Raw genomic sequence first — 27,224 nt, 5'->3', positions numbered from 1 at the left:
TCTGCGCGCTCTTTTGTTAACCAGCTCGCGTTAAACCGACGCACGGGTAAACGTTATTTCGTGCCAGAGATTTTCCCGCATTTGTTGTATTTCTACGTAGCGACGATCGGTGGATGTCCATGGAAAACGCTCTCTCCGATAAGTAATCGAAACGGGACAAAAAGGAGCAACGTAGAATCCTTTTTTGGTTTCGTTTTTTCTAGCTCTGCCAAACAGTACTCAACAAAATATCTTATAGATAGTAGTTATATTATAGAGTAGTTTCGACTAGGATTAAAATTCATCTAGACGAAAATTGCGTTCGTTTTGGAGTATCGAAAGGATCAACGAAGGGAACAAGGGGATTTCCTTTGTTAATCGCGGAGCATGGTTGCCGCCGCAGGGCCGTGCAACAGAAATTAACCCAGGCTCGATCATATTCGAAATTGGCAAACATTTGCCTATCACTTTGTTTCGCGAGCGACGTGTTAATTACGGGTTCGCTACAAATGCCCCGGGAACCCCGTTTAATGGCGCTCGTTAGTTCCCCCGAAAAACAGGCCGTCGAGTGACTACACGCGTACTTTCAATCTGCGCGTCAAGAGATGAATATTTGAAATGCCATCGACGTGATTGCCAGGCCCGGCGATGCTCGTTCGCTTCGCGCGCATACGGCAAAGCCCTCTGCTAACAGGCCATAGAAGTCTCACAATGAGCGGGAAATCGAGACGCGAGATAAATATGCGCGATAGATAATACCTAGGCGCGATTATGCGGAAATTGTGAACGAAATTCCGCGACAAATTACCCAGAAGGCAGAGGGATTCGTGAACACACGTTGGTCGTCACGGCAGCTAGAAATCGGCGACAGGAATTTTCATTAAGGAACGAATAAAATTAACCCTTTGCACTCGGAGGGAACATCCGAGGGGACGTTGGAAGTCCAGAGAACCTCGGTAGGAATCGGATAAAACAAATTCTCTCGAGCACAACATTTACAAAGGCATACACTTCCTCGGAGGTTTCCGTTCGAGGAGCACGAACAAATGAATGAAAGTAGCATTGCAATAAATTATGTGCGTTTTATGCTACATTGTTCGATACAACATGGTTCCTCTTAGGACAGGATTGGTGAATTAAATAGGTTAAAACATCAAGTACTGCGACAAACGTTTAATTATATAATCTTCGACAGTCACGAAACACAATTTTAACTTCATATAAACTTTTAGGGTTTTCAATTTGCAAGTCAACGCGTTAATATACATATAGTCTATTGCGTAATGCAGCGACGAGCTTTCGCTCGCAACTGTGTCGGATCTCCCTTTCGTTTGATTTTCTACGTTGCTTTAATTTGTTTATGCCGTTATTTTTATTTTCATCGAACCTGACTTTATGTATCAAGAGAGATTCGATGAACTGGTATCTCGTGGAGCATTCCGGGGTTTCCGTGGGACACGTTGATTTCGCTGCTGGAGGATATCGACTGGTCTCCCGCGAAACTTTCACGTCGAGACAAACAGATCTTCTTATGTCGTCGACGGTGCACATAACGGGTCGATTTATATACCTTCTCCGCTGGTTTCTTGCCGTTTCAGGGAGGAACAGATATTTTCGTTCTCTCATTCTGAAATTGACTAGCCCCAGGGGGATGAAACGTCAGCGTGGGGGTGGGCCGCGCAGGCCAATGTAAACCGATGTATCGAAGAAGGAATACGTTTCTTCGCGAGACGTCGGCTTCCACTGCCGGAAGCTTTTTTCTCAGTCGCTAAAACGGTTGTTTGCGCTACTTTAAACATTTTGACGGTTTCACCGATCGGATATATGCGTACAGAGGCGTCTATCGTTATGCCTATTCAGGTGGCCTAACAGGAAAATTAACCTAGGTCATTCAAATTATTACTGAATACGTTAATAACGATTAGACTGCGGATCCTTATGCAAAATAAAATCTTCGCGAACGTGCCTACGAAAATTGGAAACGCGAAAAATGATTAAAACTCATAGTGGGCCTAATTCGATGGCCAGGGATTGTAGAATATCAAAGGCAAAGTACCTAGGATATAGTATTGATCACGCCACGTGAGTTATCTTAAGGTTTGTCGAATGATAAACACGATGCTCCGAAAACGGGAGCCGATCTCATTAAATTCAACGATTGGTCTAGCTTGCAACGCGCTCGGCTTGATTCTGTCGAAATGATTTGTCATGAGAACTCGTCGCAACCATTCGATGATATTTCCGTGTAACCTTAATAACACGTTGCTCGTAATTAATGAGAGGAGTAACCTTGATTGCGTGTATTCGGTTGTTGCAGGTGAAACGGTTAAATTCCTAATGAAACCCCACGCGATTGTACTTTCACGGAAAATATCATCCTCGAGAATTAACTAATAATAATACGATCCCACAGATCCTATAATAAATAAATCGTCGAACACGTACCAACGCCAAACACCTGGAAAGCGAAATAATCTCATTTTTAACGATTACTTAAAATCCATTTAAACCGGATGCGATATTAATTCACGATCCAGCATCCGGATAGCGAGCCCGCGTCGCAGCAGCCACGAACAGCGTTCTAAGACGTTGTATTTTTAACGTCACCCCTTTCTGTTTCGAACCGAGTTCCCTCTAAAGAGCATTCCATCGGACCCTATCAAATTTCACGCGCGTGACAAGCATCCCGCGAAAGCGCGCCTTTAAATTCGTATCGAGGAAGTTATAGAACGTATCTCGTATCACCTTTGATGTGTCGTCACGTTGGCGCGTTAACGCGGTCATCGAGCTGCCTCGTTGCTGTTTTACTCGGAACGAGTGCGTACTACTTTTTCTGTCAGTTCTCCATCGTTTTCCTCTCGTTTGTTCGAGCAGCGATCCTCTAGACTAGAAAGGAACAGTGTCAAGAGCAGCCTGAACACTCGACCGCCATAGGGATTCCAATGCTTGATGTTTTAGACATTTTTAAGCGGGTAATGGAAGGTCAGTTTTAAATACTATTCGGTTATCCTAGTTTGGAACTGTATAACGAACTTAATTCGATACGTTGACTGTCAAACAACTCGTAAAAATTTATACGAGCCTAACACATTGTTTCAGAGTTATTGGAATTTTGGGATACATATTCATTGAATTATATATGTACCATTTAGTTCCACGACTTTTCTATCTTTTAAGGGATGTACACGTGTTATTTGTTTCCGGCTACTAAACATCGTCATGGACTTTCCAGATCCATATATAACTGAACATTATTTTTGTTGCTTATCTTCGGAAGTAATTTATTTAATTCCTTAATGAAAAATCCCGTCGCCCATATATGGATGACGCGGCAATCAACGTGTTAACGGGGAGGTACACGAGTTATCACATTTTTCTTGAATAAATAGTCGGATTGGTGTTATCGCTTTCGTTAGCGTAAGGAATATATTTTCTACATCGTTAGTGTACGCTACTCAAATAAGGGGAGTTTGAATCGCTTTGTATCGTTTACTAGGAATAAATTCCCCCGAAAGGGTTGCTTTTCAGCCAAAAAAGAACGACTACCCTCTCGACGTCGGCGTGAATACTCGCTCGCGACAGCCGCGTGTGTGCACGAATCGCCACGAAACACACGCGCGCAGCTTTGTCCGTCGACCTCTCGCCAGAAGAAAGAAGGAGTTTATAAATATTTCGCGGTTTCGTCGGTCGCGCGACCCTCAGTCCGCGCGCGCGTTAGAAAATAATGTCTGAAGAGTACGAGACAGACGGACGGCCCGTGGAATGGGTTCAGCGGCCCTTCTGGTGGCGTAGGGATCGATAAACAAAATTCGACCCTCGCACGGGCCAACAGTAACCCTGAAAACCAGACAAAAATTCGGAACGCGGTAGAAATTCGATGTTCTGCTCTGTTTGATGGCGACTGGTCAAAGATAAGCATTAGTGTGGTTCCCATGGAAATTGATCGGATATCGGAATATAGGCATTCTCTGGGTGGACAATAGGATGCGTAATAGTGGGTGAATCTGAAAATTAAACGCTCTTCGTTCCCTAAAACGTGATAATCTTGCAGGTTAAGGGATGATGTTACCTATCAGGTTGTCCGAAAAGTTTCTTTCGTTTTATTAATAATTAATTCATAGACAATGTTTTATGTTTTACGTTACATTACAAAATTGTGTACAATTCGTTTCGCTTCATTACTGTTGCAGCATCAATGTCTAAGAAATTAGATTGTCTATTTATATAAACTCTGCCACAGAAAATAATTGAATGCAACTCACGAAAGAAACTTTTAATACAACCTAATATTTATTATTTACGAAGTCTTCGAAATTTCTTTAATTTGCCAAGTCTGGGAGCAATCGTCTACCTTCCATTCTGTAGAAATCTCTATTCCACCAGGTCCAGAGCACTCTGAACGACCTCATCCAACCGCAATTTGGATAATAGACAGTTCTAAAAAATGGCTCTGTGCGAAGCAGACCTAAACCCAACTCGTTCAGTTATTTGCTTGCATTCAGTACACGATTCTGTTTGTGACGGTGGACAATGGGATATGATTGTTAACCTTATACATAAACATGGTCTCGTCCCTAAAGTATGTTTTTCAGACAGTTGCGAATCTGGTTTCCGCATGAACAGTATTTTGAAAAGTATTTTCTTGCATTCCTTTCGGAGAATTGAAGGACCCAGTATCCAAAAGCAGGACTTAGTATTTTGCCTAGTTTCTGGCCTACTCTACGAAAGAGGAGCACACGCGTCCAATCCGTGACACCGTTCCATTGAATATTGAACGGGCAGCGATGGAGCGAGCTCGTTTCCCTGAACCGAATTGAATCTCCGTTCCGTGTCGATCGTCGTTCCGTTCGTCCGAGTAACTTTTGTTTAAGGGCAGACACTTCGTGCCACTTTATCGTGCGTTTGCTCGACGAACCAGAGACGCCGAATCACGTGGCACTTGTTCGCTCGGTTCGCCGAGACCTATTCCGGCGAAAGAAAAATCCTTAGTTAGCCCGGTTCGCCGAGAAAATTGGACACCGGGGGTTTGTCGCGTAAGCGACTCAATTACTGTCAGGTTCGTCGCGAGTTCCCCCGAGTGTCGCGTACGCGCATTACTTTCGCGAACTTATTGCCGAAATTTCGGCCGCTGCGCGTTATTTTCGATCCCTTCGCGCTTTAAATTAACGTTACTCGGAGTTACGAAGGTTTCGATTTCTCGTGCTATTTTAACGAGAGCGTCGTGTCATTTTTCGAAAATTAGGCAGTCGTTGAGAAAGCAAACTCCGCGAAACGTAATTCTATTCGATTGTATTCGATGCGATTTGATTCGTATTACAGAGAATAGAACGAACGCGTGGACTATCAAATTGCGCTGTTTGCGTCACAATCAAACCATCCACTCGGTTACATTCGCAATTTTCCCTGTGCACGCTCCGTCCTGAAATTCCTGGACGTTAACCTGCGCCTGGTTGGAATGATCCACGTACGAGTGGATCCGACGCTCGCGTCTTTTTTCGTGGCAGCATCCAGGCTCGTGGGAACTCCGAGACTTTGACTTAAGAAACATCACGTGCCGTGCAATATCGCGATCAGGGAAGAACCGTAATTCGGAGACAGTGCAACTAGGGTTTGTTTTCCACGTTCCGCGTATCGGGATTCGCGGAGACCGAGAGGAAAAGGGAAATGTAATTCCCTGAGCGTTTCGCGGTAATAATTCTGACGCAATCACGACGTGCACGTCTACGTTAGAAAACGGGAACGGAAGTCGATTACCGAACCGCGAGTTGGCAGCAGCAGTAAACCGTTGCCATACACGGGAATCCTTACCTTAGTTTTGAACAGTCGTAACCGCATCCGGAAGCACAGAGAACCCTGTATACCTGCGATTGCAGTATTACGTGACTCGTCCCCGATGTTACGATACGATACTGTGCCGATATGATACGCCAGTAACCACCGTATTCGATTGCATGCCGATCATCTTTGCACATTCGATCGCCCTGCGACACGAAAAGGATTTCCAGCAGAGGTAACTGCCGGTGATTCTTCATTTAAGACAAATTTTCTTTTCGAATCCGATAACGATAATTGCTTGGTCGACGATTCTCGGAAACGAAAGTATTTGCAAAGTATCACGTTGATCGTCACGTCATCAATATTATTAATATCATAATATAATAACAATAATAATATAATACAATATAATATTACTAATCTATACTAATCTCTGGAACTATCAACCCTATTTTAAAAAATTTGTCGGTAATAGAAATAGAATTTATTAACGAAAATATGAATAAAATGACTCCGACTATAAATGCATGGTCGTTTAATTTTCATATGCCTCGAGAACAAAATTTTAACCTTGTAGAAATATTCACGAGCACTAGCCTGGCAGAAAATATACTATTCAACGAATTTTACTTATTTGATCTTCGTATACTTTTGTTTGTATCGATTAACTCGCGTTTCAATCGTGCCACGGTCCAACTTCCGGTTAAGAAAAGCGTCTCCCGATGACGGTAGCTGTTATGAGCCAAGTTTCTCATTTAACTTCCGCGAGAGCAGGGGATGTCAGGTACCATGGCGTTTCCTTAGATTATTAGCAATCTCCGTAAAGAATATTTCACTCGGAAACGTAAGATTTCTCTTAATTCAATAGCTGTTTGTGGAACTATAATTGGAATACGCGAAATTGAAAATATTTCCCCCTCGGCAGACTTGTTCCGATTCATCCCTCTCCGTTTTACCTCTTCAACGTTTTGTTTCGTTCCGTCCGTTAATAATGCCGCAAGTTTGCGAAATTTAACAATGCGTTATTGCCGAGATGGTTGGTAAATGGCAGATTCGAGAGAAAGAAAGTAACGAGTTTTATGCACCCCCGTATCCGTGTTTGTTACGTAAGAAAATTCTATCTAAAAGTACCTTTATAACTGTTTCGCGTAATTATATCCAGTTTCCTACTGCGTAAGCTTCCTTTCATCGCTGTCTTAATCGCGAAACCTCGGGAATCGCGTTTCCTACCAAGTAATAGTGAAAGCGACGCGTCGTTAATTCTATTCCTACGTCGAAGGACGCGTACTCGGGCCCCTGGAACTCGAAGAAAGCCGTAGGAATTATTTTACAGTTGACCGTAATAAATTGCGCGTAATTGCGGGTCAGAAAACACTAGGGCGACGGCGAGTACGTGTGAAAACGACAAGAAACATACAAAAAAAAAAAAAAAAAAAAAAAAGAAAAAGGAAAGAAAAATTAGAACGAACCTCTTCCTCCCTCGGTCCCACTGTTGAAAGCGTAAATCCGCCGACGGCCATATTAATGCGGAAAGCAAAACTTCCGTCGCCGGTATAATTAGAAAACTTACGTTCGCCTTGAATATTTCGTCGTCGTGAAATTTCGACGAAGCTGAAAATGTCGCGCCAAAGTGAGTTCTCTCCCTCCCTTCCGTTCCGTCCTGGTCGTCGTTGCCTTTATATCGCGCCGGAAATATAAAATTCCGTTACGTGTCGCCTGACCGAGTTGTTTGTGCATTCGGAAAATATGCAAATTAAACTCGTTCCAGTTTCTTTCGTTGCGCGCTGATCCGCGCGGAGCTCGCGCCACCCTCTCCCGACCTCTATACCTTCGCGAGAGCGGGCCTCGGTTATTCGATTTCGGAGGAACCGTTGAAAACGAGCGAGAAGCCCGCCCTCTTCGAGATTCCAGGCGCCGATCTCGAGTTCTGGATCGGTCTTCGTTGCAACAAGTGTCTCTAAAATTTTCTTTCCCACGATTGCGAACGTCGCTCGGAAATTTTTCGATACGTGTAAACGCACGCATCGATCGAACGGAGTTTCGATCGCAACGCTGCGACAGATACGATATCACCTCAATCAAGACGGGTGTATACGAGAAACAGCCGTTCCTCGTGCCATCATTTTTTCGATTACAGACGAAAATGATATTTTAAGAAAGTATTGCGAGAAATTAACAGAAGGATTTTGTACGAAGATTTCCCAGCTGACAGATTTCTCTCTGTATGTATATATCTTGGGTAGCGAAAAGGATAAGGGATCCAGGCACGAACGAGACTTTCCCAGGAAGCGCTCAGGTGTTTTCGGAAAGCAATTCGGTCGAGCCAGCGAATCAACGTTTTTTCGTTGTCACCGTGGCGAGTTACGACGTGCGCGGGGCGAAGTGAAAAACGAGGAGCCGCAGCCCCAATCACGGGGCGCTAGTTAATTTTTATTCAACACGACCGAATCCGTCGTTAACGCGATCGTAAAATATTGCTAATACGATTATCGATGTAACTGTTCGCTTAATATACGCGCTGGAATTATAGAGTATCGTCTGTTTCGCAGCCGGCGAACGGAATTTATCGTCGACGTTGGTGTTTTGAAACGTTAATCTGGTTTTCGGTGTCATTTTCCTCTCTCTTTGTGCCTCGGCTGTACAAGTATCACGCTCCGCGGGTTTATTTAACTATAAATTCCGACGGCGGTAACGTAAATTGGGAACGCGTTCGTTCGCGGCTATTAAATTCTCCATTCGGATACACTTTCCTATTTACGCGATACACATAATGCATCTCAATTCTGAACTTCACTCTAAGAGCTCTTACGGCTCTCGCGAGCTAAAACTCTTCTCGTTCCGTTCTATCCTTTCCCACGAGTTCTGTGGTGTACGTCGCCGTCCCGCTCATTCAATCTTTTACCTGACGGTAGACGCTACCTGCTCCGCGTTCTTTTTTTTTTTTTTTTTAACAAACTTAATGCATTTCTCTCCCCGACACGCATCACTGCGTATCGTTACCAAGGTCCACTCGCATCGGTTTTCATACGAACCGATACGGTTATAATTATCGTGCGTATCTTTAAATCATAATAAAATCTTTGCATACGTGGATACAAAAACTGTACCTCGACGGGAATTTATTTTACTTTGGAAATATTTTAACATTGCTTTTAATTCGATATTCTTTCACTTTTCTTGTACCTGTGAGAAGAAACCGGCGACTATAGCAGAGGTCAAAATGTCGTACGTCGTTGATTGGAGAAAGCCGTGTTTGTCGCGAAATCAGTAGTTTAACGGACTAAACGTAGTAGTATCTGGCAAATAACTGCATTAATCATATTAAATATAGACTTCTAATATTACTAGTTTAATCGGTCCACTAATCGTTTCTTTCGCCACCTAAATTTCAATCCCACAATTCGAACAATTCATCCGCTGAGAGATATACGGAATAATGTACGAAACGACTGTATACAAGGTTTCCATTTGGTTAGCATCGCGCCGGAGGTACTCGAACGCGGTTCAACGGCTCCCGGCACCTGTCTTACCTTTTATTTTGTGACTATACTTATGCACCGGCGTTTAGCGAGGAAAAATGAGGCTCGCGATATTGGATATCGGCTTGTCCCTCTTCTTTCCTCTGTCTCAGCGCAGCACGCACATGGTCCAGACGCGGAGACGAGCGGCGCCACATGGAGACGGTAACCCCGGCTCGTAACTAACGATTCCCCGGTAGCCGGCTACGAAAATAAACTATTTATGAATCATTCCGAGAATACACATAATTCCCCGGCTCCCTTCCACCAAATCTTCTCCCTTTTTAAACGCCACTGCTTTCCCTCTCTCGTTCGCGCCGTTCGAACTTTATTTCGGTTTGCCAGCCTCGACCCCTGCCCCCTCCCGAGCCCCCGCCTTTTCTCCCGTGCCCACCCTCCTTAATTCTCGTAAAACGTCGCATAAATCCTTATCATCGTTCCCAGCCTCCCCAGTCCCGCCGCTCGTCGTCCGCGACCGGAGGAAAAAACTCGCGCGCGAAGGATAGGATATTTGTTCGCGCGTTCGCGACGGGGGGGAAGAAACGAATGGAAATTGTTGTTGCAAAGTGAACAGTCGCACGTTCATTGACTTCGCACCAGCGACGGGATCGAACGTGCAGCGGTGTCTTTGTTCCTGTCGTTAGCTCTCGGGATCGTTTCTGTTTAGACGAACGTGGAAACGATTCGTATCGGTGGTTTCGGAGATTTTTTTCGAAACCCGAGGCGCCATTTCGAAAGGATATATCGTGACGAGAATATAGTCGTAAACATTGGCGAAAAACTCTATCGATCCATTGGTTTAAAACTCGAAGCTTTCAGATCGAAACAAGCTCCTTTCGGTAACACACGACACCAAGGAAATGAACCTTGGGCCATTTTCTTTTCATCTCAGGAAATGGAAATATCCTATCGGTGGTCATAATAATAGTAAGATGTTTCTCGAACGGCATTTCTAGTTAGTTTTACTCGGTCGAATCTGGGACGGTGATTGTACGCCGGTGTTGGGCAAAATGCAATCCGATTAACGACGGACAATTACGATTCTCGTGTAATCGCGTCGGTGATTAATGATAATTGTTTGTAAATAACACAAACAATGTAAGCGAATATGATCATCAGACATGATTAACTTCGTTAATTGTCAACAACGAAACGATCGCAGATTTTATTGCGATTGTGCCAATTGCTTGAGTCAAGAGACACTGTAAAAGGTAGATTACACGTTACAATATTTATGAAACGTACGTTTATGTTTCAGAATTTCTGTGCAATCCTGGAGGGAGCTATCGCTAATGGATTGAAGCATCGCTCTTCGAATACGAGGTGAGCTTGTTCGAATAGCAAAGAACGGAGAATAAGGAATTTTTAGTATAACGTTATGACACGTAATTCACGGTCAAACGTATTCGACGGATTACGTATTCTGCTTGTGAAGTCGGTATGTTTGAATCCGAAAGAAAATAATCTAGGGCGCAAAGAGTGGAGAAGATCTAACTCTTCCTTCAGCCGGGTTCGAACGTACGAGTCGATTGATATTCATGAGAATACGTTGAACTTGATCCCACCTTCACCCTCTGATCGTGGTTGCATAAAACCGATGGCTAAGGGGTTATACAGTCGGGTATTAAAAAACGCATCGATTCGATGCACTACCGTTTCATCTGGAACTTTTTAAATTAATTCTACCGTGTTTTCAAGCATCGCCTATTATTTAAATACAACCTTTTCTCGCCTCTCGTTTTCTAAAATGAAATTTTAGGGTGAAATTCAATTAATCTTATTCAATTAAGGAAAATTATGAGAAGAAATTTAATCGAGACCGTAGTAATTTAATTTAATTTTAAATCAAAGTTGTGAATAAGAAACCCAATTAAAATTCTAATGAGTGAATTCAATTAAATATAAATTCTGCACAGGAGAATAATGAAAGTCACGAGAATTTTATTATAGGCATTTTTAGGAATAACACCAGTTTTATATAAACGGTGTGTCACCAACAAACGTTTTATTGTCGTATAGTTTATCGTGTTAGTTGGATATTTCCGTTTGTTCAACCAGTCTCGAACCGGTCTCGTACTTCTAGCGAGTGACTTTGGGAATGCGATCGACGACTGTATATAACTCCTTAATAAGCAGCCGCAGTGAATTTCCTCGATTCCCTCGAGTTCATTCCTCCGCCTCCATTCGCCCACGCCCGTTCTCTGTATATTTTCTCGGATTACTCAAACAAACCGTTCGCTGCCGGTTAACGACTGTCACCGACGAATCCAAGATACGTTTCCCTGACCTGCGGTAATCCGTGTTTGGAAAGGCTGTTTATAGAACGATGCAACGCTATTACGTCCGAAAATTCCTTCGTCGATAGAGGCTCGTTTCCGCGAGGGCGTCGCGACGCCCAGGCGTCCGAGGTGGCACCACCGGACGGGACTCTACTCCAGCGACTGCGGAGCAACAATTATTGATTTTCGAAACGTTCGCCAAACTTCCTTCGACCAACGATACAAACAGTTCGAAACTTTTTCGAAACGTTTCATTTCGTTCTCGCAACGAACGAATCACCGAAGCAGCGTTTGCTTTCGCGAGCGTTTCCATTCGCGAAACGTGAAAATTGTCGCGGAACCACAATTTTCGCAGCGGATGGTAAGCGCTCTCGATTCGGGGACGTCTTGTTTCAGGTAACTTACCGTTAGGAGGAAACGTGGCGTTTCTGTACCCTTGTTCGGCTGTACCAGCAGGGGAGAGCCGCTAATATAATTTATTTCGTATGAATTACTGTGTTAATTTATTCGTCGCAATTGTAGCTCGAGCTTTAGGCATCTGTTAGTTTATTATCAACACAGAAATTTAGGCAAATCTCAAGTTCTTCGATAGTACGAGTGAATTCGATGGATTATTGTCAAATTCACCCAGAACGATGCGTTCGTTTTTTAAATTCGGTGGTTGAATATATACGATGTCCATATCGTTAATAAATCCATGTTATGAAAATGGGTCAGTGGGAAGAGTTGACGAAGCGCAGTATTAGGTAGCTCTCCTAAATGGCCGAGTGGAATCGAAGGTCAGTCGGGCAGGGGATCAATGATGGTTTGACCGATGATCGCGTTGCAGGAGGTCGTTGACTGAGCGCGGATAACGGCGTTAACTATTCCGATCCACCGACGAAGAATCGCCTCTGTTCTACCCTGAAACTGTTTAATTTGTATCTGTCGGTAGTCTATCGATCAAACGAGGGAGAAAGAATCCGCGATTAAAGGGCAGCTTCTGTTACCGTGTCTCGTCCAAAGGACCTTCGGTGTTTCTCACGCGGTAGCCAATAACATTCTATAAATAAACAATCGGCGCGAACAGCGGTCTTCGAAATCTACGCGAACGTTGCTTATTTTTTATTGCGAGTAAATTGCAAGGTTTTCGTTTGATCGAACGCGAGGAGGTAATTTTCGCTGGGAGAAGTGGACGGCTTCTTTTCAATTAAAATTCGCGTCGCTCTTCAGGAATATCTCCCGCTATCTCGTCTATTGGATCGCGTTCGTCGGATGCAAAATAGACGTCGAAGCACTGAACGTGTTTCGCGACGTCTTCGCCGCTAATAGAACCCCATTAGGACACGATAATGATCTACGGACAACGATGAGTACACGCTGGTATCGCGCATCGGTGTACATTAAGCGAATATGGCTCATAACCGCAGATGTTCGACCTCGTCGTCGTTAATTCGAGGCGCATCATTCCTGAAAGGATCGGCCCAGTGAATTCGGCGACACGGTACGTCTATATTTGTATTTTAGACACGTGTCCTTTTTATAGGTTCTTATTTACGTTCACAGGGTGTCTATCTTCGAAGCTGCGGACCAGATTTCTTTTTAGCCGAGCCTCAACGACGTTTCAATTTTCTCGAGTTTAACTAAATATCTATCTTCATTTTCGTGGATTAATGTTCACCCATTGAAAATTGCATTTTTTTTCTCTCTTTGCATCGCAGTTCAAAGATACAAATTCCCAGAACTTCAATTACCAACGAACAGCGCTCTTTGTTCGATGTTTTATCCGGTAGTTCGTCGAAATCGCGCTTCGACTCGATCTATCGCGGAAGTTGTTGGAACGACTAGCGAGACGAAGCTCGTGTAACGTGAAGTTTATCGGTGGGTGGTCGAGGACGCGGTTCTGGGAAGGGCAGCGTCGGAACCTTTTAGTTTCATTGAAATGAGCTTGGCTCGGAGTTCCCGAAAGAATACCCGACATACGTATTTTACTCTTCCTTTGCACGCGATTGGTTGTAGGGTATTCTTGTACCTGTTTCGTATCGGTGCTTCGCGATGCGAATACCGTTGCAGCTAGAGAAATAAAATCCTGGATCGGGAGAGGGGGTGTTGAGTCGAGGAAATTAGCAATTCCTCGGCATTACATGGCCAAGTTCCTGGGAGTTGCTTACCAGGAGCAAATGTTGTCGAGGATGCATTTTATGACACTGGAAAAAGGAGTATGGTGGTAAATCGGAACAATGATTTTAAGAACGTACATAGTTAGTAAGAAGAAACGAACCAAAGTATAAGTTGCTGTTTCTTTGCAAACGATCGATTTATTTTTCCCAATTCTCCCTCGCCCGAGTCACTTTAATTAGTTCCTGATTCAACAGGGAGCATGGACTAGTGTCAGGCCTCGTTATTTGGTTGTCTAATGAAAAGGACATTTTTCCAAATTGAATAGATTACGGAAATTCAGTTAGGGGTTAAATTCGCTTAGTCCCCGACTGACAACGAACATTGCCGTTCGTATTGTTTCCGGAGTCCCTGGAGCGAACCCGTTTACAAGAATACACCCGGTGTGTATAGCCTTAGGTTCTGATTCGATGCTTCCAGTAATAACTCAGCGCGTACCGTTGGAGCAATCCGACCCCGCGATTCGAAGCTAAATTTATCTACAATTTGAAGACCAATCGACTCGAATGCTAGGAACGGAAAGGTAAGCAGAGCCGTGCCATTAATCCAATTAACGGGCGCATCGCGAGCAGTGAAGGGTTGGATTCGACGGTAGACGGGGCTCGCGTACAGGTTTGTACGCGTACCGTGTACAAGAGGTCGGTCCGGTACCCACAGATTAGATATATACCAGTTACACCACCCTCGAAAGTTTCGACGTCTCTCCACTAGTCGAAAGGTGGAACCACCTCCCCCCATTATCGAACGTCCTGCTATCGGCGGCAGCGCCGCGACGTCTGTCCGAAGGAGTTTCGAAACACCTCCCGAGGCGACGAATCCTGACGACCGTTGCGGACCCAGGCGTTCACGTCCTTTGTCCTTGTCCAGGCTCTCCCAGGAACCGAGAACCCGCGATCCTATGTTCCTTTAAAAATGTTCCTTAAAAAAGAAAAGTACGTTAAACAAATTTGTCTCTAGACATTTCTCACAGCCACGCAAGTAAATTTCTAGCTTTCTTTGTGATAGTTTCTATAGCCACGCGTGTTTATAAAATTCATACTGTCAGATTGTAAAATTCGAATGCAATTTGTGTGCTTGGAATACCACTGTTGATCGATGGTTTCTCATTTACAGACTGCGGATGTTTATGTCATAGATGCAAAAAATCTGTAAAACATTAACAGTAAAGTAGACGCATGCTTTCACTTAAATCTCGATTCTTCATTTGTAACTGTAGAAATATGATTTCTCATCAACATCCGCAGCCCACTCGTTCATACTCCGTTTACACCTGCGAGCCCGACTCCTTGATCGACCTGCGATAGGGCCTGTGCAGGAAGATCGGTCATCTTTGATTACGCAACGCGAAAGTCGTCCCAGAAGAGCTGGGAACCTCTCGCGGCCACCGATAACAAACGCTGACCCAAATATGTTCCCGCCAAACCATCGTAAATCGTGCAGCCGCGATCTAAGGTACCTCCCAGCTCCGTTCCATCCATCCTGCTTTCTCCTCAGCATTTTTCACAAATTCCCTGTTCCTCCCAATTCTTCGCTCGTTCTGTTTCTCTCTACCCGCGTCTACCGTCGTTCCCCGAATCCCAAACGGTTCCTTTGTTCCCTGGGATGGAAGGAGAAAAAAAATATGCGAGATCCCTCGGTATTGGCCTTGCGCGAATGTAAGCGCGATTTGTCGAATTTCCCAGTTCCAGATACGCCGTTCCGGCCAGACGGCGCTGGTTGGCTCCGTTCCGAGTTTTTTAGGCTGCGTGTACACGGTTCTGGGTGTGCACGTCGGTCACAGACACGCGCTAAGGTGGGTCGAAATCATCAACGCGAACCGAGTTCGTGTGATGGTTTTCCGCTATCCAACGGAATTTTCACGTGTAGTTTTCCTGTGAATGGAATTTGTAATTGTAATTGTAAGGAAATTCGTAACGCACCTACGAATCTATGACAAATTTATTGTCCACGATTTATCAACCATTTTCGAGAAATGGAAGAGATAACATAGATCCATGGAACATAGTTCCATAGATCTCGCTTCGATCGCTGCACGGCGGCGCTAGTGTCGCGTCGCGTTTAACTTCCAGGCAGTTCCGTCCTGGAAAAAGTTACGTCGCTCGCACAGACTCGATTCCGGAGACTTCCAAAACCGAATTTGCCGTACCTGTAATCTTTGCTTTTCAAAGACGGGCGTCCTGGTGCGGAGGTGGTTGGGAAGCACTGGCACGAGAGGATGCGGCGTGTGGATGATTTCTCTGTGTGCAGGAATGATGGCGCGGACGCTCGGTCTTGGCCGAGGCGGGCGCACGCGCCTCGACGATCGTCTCGCGTAAAATCTTCTATTTCGTGGCCGCACACGTTCTACGCTGGCCACTGGCTGCATCGCTCGCCCGTGAGCTCGATTGCGCCCCTTTTCCAGGCCAGCTCGAGGGGATGCCAACCGAATCGAGAAGCCTAAACACGCCGAATGCAACACGTACCCGTGAACAATGAAGCGAAAACTTACGAGGATTCCGTAATGGAACCATTAATTTTGATTGACTTCGTTTCGCGGGAGTCACGAGACTTGCAGCTGAGAATTTCAGCGCTCCTAGCATGCCCTTCTTTTCCTCCGAGCAGAGTCTAATACGAATTCCACCGGATGTCTCGTAGCTGACGGGCACGATCCTCGGAGGCAAACTGTGTCGGGTCGAAATTTTCGGAATTTCAAACTTACACTAAAAATATAGTATAGCTTGGTCGGTGCGCGACTTGGCAATACTAATAGGTTTTTAGGACAAGTTAGCAACGTAAACGCGTTCCGTCCTGACTCTGCGAGTTAGCCTCATCGGTCAAACTTATCTAACAGATTGTACCACAGACTCGACGCTATTAATCACGAGGACAGTCCTCAAATACTCCATGGTTTATTAGAACATTATTAGTTCGAACAGATTACGACCGATATTATTCAAACGATTAACTCCCTAACGTACAAGATCACCTGTGCAGTTTCTACTCTACTTTTTTCTCTTATACCGGACGCCTACGGGCATCCGGACGTGCCTGATAACGCGACCTCTAAAAATCATCCCGAATTCCAGAATTTCACGTTAGCCGCGAAACTCGAGCGTCCCATTCGTCCGAAATTTGTTGCCGCCGAAGAGCAATTTGCGGGTAAAAACGCGCGGTCTGCTACCGCGCTCGACAAATGGTTTCGATTCAACGTCAGGGAGGTTTATCTGTACGAAATTCGCCCGATGAGGGGGCAATTATCGACACCAAGTCGCGAGCGTGCACTGCTCCGAATACGTTCACACGTGATTCGTACGTGGGTGTGAAATTGGCCGAGACGCACGCATGCGTTCACGCTGCTCCATAAACGTTCCCAGAGTCACGCCGAAATAGTGCCGGCGCGTAAAAAACGCGAGGGAACGGTCCACGATCGTCAGTTTTGTCGAGCAGAGGTCTCAGGCTCCGAGGCCTCGAGGCCAGCGCTGTTCTTTCAGCTGAAAGACTTTCCTGAAGAAGCCGAAGATAAATCGAACGACGATAAATCGATTAGCTGAATTAGTTGATTTTAGTTTTCATTGGCGAAAATGGAGACTACAGAACTCGCAACCCATAAAAAACGGCAATGTCTTTGGTTCGATCTTCCGTGTCATCGAGCATTGATCCTGCGATGCGAATTATTAACCCTTTGCACTCGAGGTCTTTTTTTCTGGTATCTACCAGAAACTCGAGATGTTTCTTAGCTATCTAGATTTGAGAATAAGGTCACCTTTACCTCGCCGACAATCATTTTATCGACACTTTGAGCTCCAAAGAAATTAAACCTAAAGAAACATTAGGTATCGTAGATTTTCTGCGTGAAACCTAATGGTGACTGAGAGTCACCTTTCGAGTGCAAAGGGTTAAGGAGTGGTGCCATCTGATCGAACACAATTTCCTTACTCCTCAAAATGTAAACAAACAATTGTCCAAGTCTAGCCTAGTACTCGTTTCCTCGGAATTAATATCCAAAGAAGACTATACTTTGGAGCAATCCAAGATTCGATTTCGCCGAAGAGTGTTCTTGCGACCGTGTTGGAGTCCACCCCGCGAACTTGACGGGGGCGAGCGTTTCTTGGGTGGTCGATAGCAGGGAAATAGACCTAGCGAAACGCTAAAGCTGTCCCGGCCGACGGTCGAGACTGATACAAAAGAGTCGTCGGCCAGGCTATAAACAGAGAAAAAAAAAAAAGTTTGCAAGTTTCGACGCTCGATAAATTCACGCCGCTGCCCTCGGCACGGCGAGGCTTGGAACAAAAGCGATACGCATTCCGCCTGGCGGACGTGTATTCGCGGCGGACGCGCGCTTTTCTACGTCACGCTGACCTCGAGGCGAGCGTCATTATTTTTATTGCATCCCCCTAACGAATCTCGACGCCAGCGAGTAATTACATCGGCCTGATGGAATGATACACTCGGCTGTAATAATTCCTCCTGTTCTGGCGGTCGTGATTATCTGCTCGTTATTTCCCGATAAGGGTGCTTTCCGCGCTGGACCTCCTCGAAGTATTTCAAGACATCTCTCTCACCTTTGTCTTTCACCTCTCTTCTCCTTGTTTGCCCTGTACGACGACGCAAGTTCTATCGAGACACGTTATATCGTAGAGCTTTGCGTTCCAATCGCTGCATAAATCGAATCGTTGACGTTGCGAGTTCTATCTTATACGCGTACGATCCCAAGGAACGACTTTCTTTCGAAAGAAGAAACGTGTCGATGAATATTATATACGCCTTGGAAGAGCGACGAGTTTCGAGTCAGTCGCGCAAGTTTTCATTCGGAGTACAACCTCGTTCTATATAATTCATGCCCTACGCGTTTCCAGCCATTCACCTCCTACTACTTCGCTTTCTATTTTCGAAACCACGGAATGTAATTTATCGACCGGTTCGTAATGTTTCCGCCTGGAACGAGTCAATTTGCAGTCGATGACGACAGAATCCGGGAAATGACATGTGGCCTTCCACCGCTAGAAGGTTTTCCATCCCCGAAGCTCACCACGAGCAAGGCTTAGGTTAGGGAAGAACGCGCCTATGGACGCTCCGCGAATCGATGCTACGACGTTAGAGCCGACGTATTTCCGCGCGGTTGGATATCTAACTCGATATCCGACTTTTCCGTTTCTAGACCTTCGCTCCGATCAACCGGAACAACCGAGGATACGTTTTTATCACTCCGCGAGTAATTGCATCGTGGAACGTCTAGAAACGTTTTGTCGTTCCCGGATGCGGCTGGGGAGATCGCGACTCGATCCTTCGAGACCGATTTCGTCGCTAATAAAATCGTTAACGATGGCTCCCCGTGCCGTTACCCACAGGAAATAGGCCGGAGGGGATTGGTTAACTATTTATCGACGCAGGAGTCGCGAAGGACTCGCGGAGGGGTACCTTTTTGATCGTCGAATTGTTGTCGCGACGTCACCCTCTTGATTCGTTCCGCTCGGTAAACAAATTATTTCTGGATGGGCGAGCAACGGATACAGTTTCGGTCGCTTTACTCCAAGGGTAGGTGCATCGAAACAAAACAGATCAGATAATTAGTACAGACAGACGTGTCCTTATACATACCAAGTAATGAACCAGCTTTCCTTTGTTTCCACCCCTTTCGAAAGAACGATGAATTGTTACTTGTAACCGCTATCCTGAATCGCGCAGCCGAAAATAAGTAGAATCGTCGACCAATGGTCAGACACGCCAGACAGCTCGCGCGCCTCGACGAGTTCCCGAACGAATTTTCTCGGAAACCAAGCCGCGTATGAGAAAAGTTTGTTCCACATTTTCGATTCGTTTCGTCACGTAGAATGACCACATTTCTACTCGCGCCGCTATAATTATCCAGGCGCCCTGTACGTCGGCCTCCGTTTTGTTTTACGTCCCGGGAGTGGTATATTCTTCGCGGCAAGGGGAATACAAGGGAAATACGTAGGGTACGCGGAGGCACGAAGGAAGCCTGTCCCGAGGCACGTGCAACTCCACCGTGGCGCAAACTGCACCCCCGCACCCTTTCATTCTCCACATTTGCAGCCCGCGAGGCTCCGCTACTCCTGCGTCCTCCTTAAAGCCGGTTCGTTATGTTCCAGAGGTCGTTACAGTTATTAGCGACCGACGAGAAACCCCCGGAACCGGAGACTTTCGAGCTTTCGCCTCGTTTCACCTTTCCGCGGGTTCCGCTTTTGCTGCCAACCGACACGCGAGAGGAAATTCTCGCGAAAAGAAGCGAGCCACGGACCGATTTTAAACGAGGCCCGCTACCTGCCACGAACCCGCTGCTACCTGGCGCGTGCAGAATTTTAGCGATAATTTACCGATATTGCCTCCTCTCCGTCGACGTTTATTCTCCCCGATTTATTATCATCGCCCATCCCACTGCTCGCACCTCGTTCGAAGAGCTTTTTTCCTCTCGAACGTTACGCTCACGTAATACATACATGCTGCATTTCGTCACCGATTGTTTTTACGTTCCAAGACTCGGTGCACTCCAATAGAGTCGAGAAACAGCTTACTTACTGTTATCGTCTTCGATGCACACGTTTCGGTGAATTTATATCGTTATTTATATCGTACACTAACGGACAGCTGTGTACTTTCCCCCTTGCAACTCCGAACAAGTCTCCGCGACAGACTGAAAACTTGAAAAAAGGAAATAACGTTCGTTTCGTCTAGGCGCTGGAACAAAGCGTTTAATAACGGTTGGGGGAGTAATAGGGTCAGGAAGGAGAAGCGAGGATAACTCGTCTGAAAAACGGAAACTGTAATAACAAACTTAGGATGTACGTAAATACATCTTTGTCCAAGAAGCATACGTTTACACGCACTTGGGACCCGTGTTCCAGACGCGAAAGCGCAAATATTAGTCAAGTTTAAATTAGCAGAGGGTATTATCTCAAACGAAGACAGCGCAAGCTGTTTACCGCAACCACCGGCGGTTGGCTATTAACAGTATCATCACGGATATTAAACGAACTGGGTTACTGCGTTCCGAAGTTGGCCATCAATCGACCGCTTTACTCCTACTTTTGCATCTAATTGCTGAAATTAGTGAAAATTCGGAAAATTAAGCCCTCTTCTGGGCTCGAATTTTATTCCTAATGCCTGCAAAATTACATCTAAATAATAATATAGAGAAGCCATACACACTCTTGGTTAACGCCACGAAAATCTCGTGCACGGCGAGCACGCCAACTAGTGGCGCCGCTGTTCGAAAGCTTCGACTGAAAAATATTACGAGACCAGTCTAGCTCTGCCCGTTCTTCGTTCCGTAGCAGGATTTTAGAGAATAGATTAGCCCTCGAGACGTTGGTAACGTCGTTAAAAACGCAAAGAGTCACGGGAACGCGAGCGATGCGATCATGTTTCCGTGTGGTTGCGCAAAGGAATCCAGCCGACACGCTATACACGACGGCCGTGCTACGTTCGAGTGTGCGCTCCTGATTACGAACTTTGCGCTATGCTTGCTTATTGTCGTCGTTAGGGGAGCGTTGAATTAGATATGTTAAGTCGCTCAAAGCGAATCGCGCGATAACCACGACGGCAGCTAGTAATTCCGCGGGTGACAGTGGGTTATTATTTCAGCGAACGTATCAGATCGCAATTTGCGGTGATGTTCGCTAACGAGGCCTGGAACTTTATCGTACCTGAATCGCTGGGCTTGCTTTATCTACCGAAGCTGGGTCGATGCCTAGTACAGTTTCCGCGGCAGAGATCTCGAGGTGTTTCATTCCGCAGAGAATTTCTTTTGCTCGTAAGTAGAGCTCGAAAGTCGGATCGCTCCAGCGATACCTGGTATTGGAGTATTGTCTAGAGCCGCGGTGCCCAAACCTCGCCCTTCCTCTGGCCCCCTAAATTACAAAGTTACGAAGATTTACGAAAGACCTTAATTCGATTCGAAGGATGCTCTATTTCTGAATTCTGATTTTCTACGTGTACTAGCGAAAACAATATCAGTTTCGTTCAGTTATAAAGTAATTTTTGTCTCGATGCAAAAGGCTTTTGTAAAACTCATGAATTCCTCGGTCCCGATTCTTCAGTGTCGAATTAAAATAGTAGCTCCTCGGTACCGAGAACAATTCGTATTTTTATCGTTCAGCTCCCGTTTTGATTTAAGATACATTTTCCGCGCCGAACAATACCGCAAAAATGTGTCGACTAGCCTTCACAATCGTTGAAGCCTAGCCTTTCCGAGGAGAAAAAAAGGAAACTGGCCACCGCTGGCTTAAAGTTTCGACGTTATCCAACCCCACGGCAGAATCGTTCGGGTAAAGGTTGAACCACCGGTTTGGAGAAAGAATAGGTCGAGTCGAAACTTCTTTTCACGGCTGGATATTCCAAAGCAATTCTTAGCGACGCTACGTCTCTTTCGAACCGCGATCGGCAGACTCGCTCGTTGCGTACTTTTGAAAATTCAAGAGGCAGGTTTGATTTATAGCGGCATCTAATATCGCTCACGGGGAGAGCGATCGCTCGAAGACGTCGGACTTTTTCCTAAACCGTAATCCAGCGCCTTTAAAGGCCTCTGGAAGGAACCATCCATCCCCAGCGATTTTTCATTCCTCGCGTGTTAGTCGCGCTTGTGCAGCACGGCGGGGAGGCGAGCGTCGCCCCTCGAAGAAGAAAAACGCGTACGCGACAAGGATCGAGACCCTCGATATGCAAATCACCGAAAACTGAAATTCATTTTCGGGTCAACGTGGTCGGTAAACTCGAAAAAGTAACAACGTATCGGTTCGACGGTTTGTATTCATAACTCGCGAGTAAAAAAGGGGGTTTGCACGCGACGAAAGTTGAAGGAGCTTCAACTAGGCGTGCGACGTGGTAAAAGAAACGTCAAACTTAAAGTTGTAGAACAGGCAGCGCACACTTTTTGTTCTTGAACATGAAACGAAGACGATAACCCTCGGTTGAGTGTGATTAGCCACGCAATTCGCTAATCGCTCGTCCAACGAAGCTCGGATACGATGATGAATGGCAACACGTTTCGCAGGACGGTGTGGGACTGGGTCACGCCGCGTTTTATCACATTGACCTACACCCAGGAAAAGAAATCAATCCGTTTAATATTCAATGTTCGATTCCATCCTCGACCCGCGATAAACTGTGTAAACATAACCGCTGTGTACACGCATAAAAAAAAAAGAGAGAGAGAGAAAAAAAAAATATGTTTCGTTAAAATATTCAGCCACGTGGATACGAGACTTCGTCGGCCATTTTGGCTCGAAAACTGTATCTCCCCGTTCCTCCGACACACACGCCTGATCCGTGTAAGGTGCTCTGTGTACTCAGGGACATTAGACGAGGGATGATCGAGGCGACACCCGGTATACGCGGATTCGTAGCGTAGAGTCGTAGAGTCGACTCACCGATATCGAGCGGGAGGCCCGGCGAGGGTTGCGCGGGCGCACACGTGCACCCGCGCACGCGAACACGTCCGCGTCCAGGAAGCGTACACGTACGTTACTGTCGGGCTTACACGTGCGCAGGTTCCCACTTCCGCGACCTACCACCACCATCCCTTAGCCAGCCAGCGGGGAACCAGGGGAAATTTCACGCGGAACGAAGAGGAAAGTAGGGTGCAGAATGGCGCCAAGAGAAACGGAAGATATCAGAGGGCGGCTCCTCCCTTACTGGAGGAGAAAGGGGTCAGGGTGGAAAGAGAAAGGAACGAAGAGTGGACACCGCCGCGGAAAGAGACGGAGGCTCCAAGGAGAGAGACGCGAACCGCGGGAGAGAGAATAAGGGTAGCGAGAGGGTGAGTGTTGTCGAAGAGGAGGAACAAGCTGCGTCGGTGGAAAAGAGACCCGGACAGGGTGTGGACAGGGACGGATTAAACCGCGGGATTCGGGGGCTACCGCGCGGATTCGGTGAAAATTTATTTCATTCGAATCGAGCATTGTCATCTCGGAGTCTGAAGCGGAGGAGACACCGAGGGTGAACCTGGACGGGTTCGATTCGCGGTCCACGGTGGCGAAGATAGCACAATAATGTAAACGGAAGGCTCAAGGATTCGAATAACATACTTTACGTACGTGTATTCATAACAAACATGCTATAACAAAATTATGGTATACGTACACTGTGTATGTACGGTCAGTCCTGCAAATATTCGTGTAAATATTCCTGTAAACATTAACCTTTATGTCCATTGAAGAAGTTTGACTAATTTACATAATAGTCGTGGTATTACCGAATGAATTTTTCGTTATAAATATGTATACGAATAAGCTTATACAAACATACACTTGGAAACATCAAACCTACCATTTAATTCAAATAAATTTCTTCGATAGACGTAGAGGCTACGAATGTTTATGGGATCGACTATATGTATACTTTTTTTTAGACCAAATCGAGACTGTCAGATTTCGGAACTGATCGATCACAGACGGGCCGCTCGAAGGGAACGGTGAACGGTGGACGACGCCGAGTCTTAATCCCTTAACTTAATACGTTAAGTACGTCGCCCGGCGCCACGCCGAGTTATCTCTCGCGGCACTGTACGCAGCATCGAATAAGCGTGGTCCGTGCGCGACATTCAAGGATTTCTACGTGGCAGTCAACGTGTTAATTAGTTGTCCGAAGAGTTAGTTTCACTAGATGATACGAAAAAAACGGCACGTTACAGGTTCCAAGCCGTACGTGTTCTAAACAAACAACTCTCGATCTCGAAGTCAGGGAATCGTCACCTACACCAAGTATCGAAATCTCGGCCAAATTCAGAGGAATGATACAAAGGGTAGATCGAAAGCGAGTGGGACGTTGACAAATTAACACTTGTACGGTTAGAGAATCGAGGACAAGAAGAATACGTAAGATTGACGAAACGATTGCTCCCTGTGTTCTTCAAAACCATCTACGGTAGCTGTACGATGTTTAAGTAGCACGTTCGACCTCCTTAAAAGACTAATCATCGCATTGTTGGGAAACAATACGCGGCCCACGGCGTAAACTCGATCATCAAGGGTGTCCAATTTACTAAGAGGCAGTATCAGGACCATTTAGGGTAACAACGAGAGGCCAGTGAAGGGTAAAGCATCGCGGAATACCTTGTTTAACCGCTGGAAGCAGGCAGTCCGAATCGAAGGTGTTCGCATTATCCCGTCTAACCCTTGTACGTACGCGGAGTATCCCTAGTCTAGGGGTCTCGAAAATCTGAATCCGGCGCTGGGTGCGGAGCTATAGGATTCGCCGAGCGAGAGCGACTGATGCGATCCGGTGGTGGTTCTGGTCGGAGAGAATAAAGTCGACGATATAACGAAAAATGGAGAACGACGGAGGGTTGCACGGAAGAGGGACAGAGCAGAAGGTGGCTAGGTGGAAGAGGAGGAATCCAATGTCGGCGAAGGAGGAACCGTTTGGAAAACTGGAGGTATATACGAATGAAGAAGAAGAAAGACGGCGGTCGCGGCGGAGGGACGAGAGGGGAAACGTTGAAGTTCGAGGGTAGGGGGTAGCGGTTCGGTTGGTGGGAGAAGGAACAGCAGGAGGGAGATCGTGGAGCGAGGCGGTGGGAAATGACGGGAAGGGTGGTGAGAGGAACGGAACGGAACAGGGTTGTTCCAGTGTGCAGCGGGCGGGCATCGCGGCGGGGGCGCCGTTCTGCTGCTCCTGTATATCCATCCAGGGTTATATGCACCATCCACCGCATCCTAGCGACCACGACGGCGACGACGACGACGACGACGACGACGACGACGACGACGACGACGACAACGACGACGACGACGACGGCGACGACGACGCCGCCGGGAAGCAGGAAAAGGAAGGAAAGGGGGATATTTGGCGATATCGCGATCGCGTAGAAGAACGAAGCGACTGCGACTCTTCCTCGCGCTAAACGACAGGATCCAACGTTAGTAACGGTAGTACAGTAGAGATCGTAGTACGCGCCACGAACGTTTTATCTCGGTATCGCGAATCACAGTGACTCGTTGCTCTTCGGTTTTTCGGGGGGAGGGAGGAACGTCTGAGAAGGGAAACGAAGGACGCTGATAACAACGAGGGTGTTCGGCGAAGAAAGCGGAGCCGAACGAAGCCGACAGGGGACAGAGACTGCGCGGGCATCGCTGGGGAAAGAGCAGTCGGAAGACAACAAGAGGAGACAGAAAGGAGAAAACAAAGGAGAACGCGCGGAGAAAGGGGGGCGGGGAAAACGGAGAAAGCTAGACCGCAGGCAGCGGTCTAAGGTAGGCAGAGCGAACCTCGACGGTGAAAAGAGGGTGGAACATAATAGAGAGACTGGAAAAGTAGTGAAAGGGTAGGTCCACTCGTCGGAGGGAGCCATCGAAGGCGGAGGAGCATGCGAGAGCAGCTCCTCGGTGTTCCAACATGACCCAGCCTTAGTAGGGTACCTCTGCTGGCGTACACCCTCCGCGCCGCGACACGATACGACACGCAGAAGGAGGTGGTGGAGGAGGCGGAGGTGGTGGCGGTGGTGGAGAAGGAGGAGACGGCGACGGTGGCCAGAGAAGAAGTGGAGGCGGGGGAGGTGGACGGAGAAGAAGAAGACGAAGGAGAAGGTGGAGGAGGACGGAGGGCTCGCTAACGACGGCGAACGTCCTCGAGGGTGCGATACACCAGCACCAGCAACACTACCGACGACGATGATCGTGACAGGCGGCGAACGGCGTACATGCTGGAGGAGGAGGCGCCGCGTGGCGGTCGCGACATTTGCTTCGGCCTTCCTGGTACTGGTGATCGGTCCTGCCATGGGCCACAGGCCGGCCCCGAACAATCCGATCGCTCTCCAGACCAGCACCAGCACTACGCCTTGGTCCGTCTACTCGGCGAACGGTACCATCCTATCGAGTCCCAACAATGAATTGGATCAGGACGCCGACGACGGCTACAACGCCAGCATTCATCATCACCATCACAAGAAGGTCGGAGGCAACATGACCGAGGAGAAGGCGCCCCTCTTTCCCGAAGATCTCTTCACCGTCCAAGAACGGCGTCGCGGTGCTGTGATATTTCACGTAATCGGTGTGGTGTACATGTTCGTCGCATTGGCGATCGTCTGCGACGAGTTCTTTGTCCCGTCGTTGGACGTGATCATCGAGAAACTCGAGATCGCCGACGACGTCGCGGGTGCTACCTTCATGGCTGCCGGCGGCTCGGCCCCCGAACTGTTCACATCGATAATCGGCGTGTTCGTGTCGTTCGACGACGTCGGTATCGGCACCATTGTCGGTTCCGCCGTCTTCAATATCCTCTTCGTGATTGGCATGTGCGCAATATTCTCGCGTACGGTGCTTTCCCTCACATGGTGGCCCCTGTTCCGCGACTGCTCCTTTTATAGCGTCAGCCTGATCACGTTGATCTACTTCTTCCGCGATAATTATATTCACTGGTACGAGGCGCTCGTGCTATTCGGATTCTATTTGGCGTACGTGAGCTTCATGAAATGGAACCAACCGATGGAGAAACTCGCCAAGAGAGTGATCTACAGAAACAAGGTGACCAGGGTGAGGTCTACCGATCAGCTGATGCCCTCGGTATGTACGTTACACTCTCG

At 46.8% G+C, this 27,224-nt stretch overlaps 1 protein-coding gene across 6 annotated transcripts in view; it reads left to right on the top strand.

Annotated features, from left to right (window-relative positions):
- Positions 1-27,224, top strand: part of LOC128890712 (sodium/potassium/calcium exchanger Nckx30C) — a 176,222-nt gene that overhangs the window by 64,695 nt on the left and 84,303 nt on the right. For all 6 annotated transcript variants that reach the window (XM_054149463.1, XM_054149462.1, XM_054149460.1 and 3 more), the window contains exon 2: positions 25,263-27,204. In XM_054149463.1, coding sequence (XP_054005438.1) covers positions 26,314-27,204 — 891 coding nt within the window. In that variant the 5' untranslated portion in view covers positions 25,263-26,313. The remainder of the gene's footprint in view (positions 1-25,262; positions 27,205-27,224) is intronic.

This window comes from Hylaeus anthracinus, unplaced genomic scaffold (assembly GCF_026225885.1).
Source record: "Hylaeus anthracinus isolate JK02 unplaced genomic scaffold, UHH_iyHylAnth1.0_haploid 12001, whole genome shotgun sequence".
NCBI classification, from domain to species: domain Eukaryota; kingdom Metazoa; phylum Arthropoda; class Insecta; order Hymenoptera; family Colletidae; genus Hylaeus; species Hylaeus anthracinus.
The sequence above is the reverse complement of the archived record's forward strand: the minus strand, read 5'-3'. Positions and strand labels throughout refer to the sequence as shown.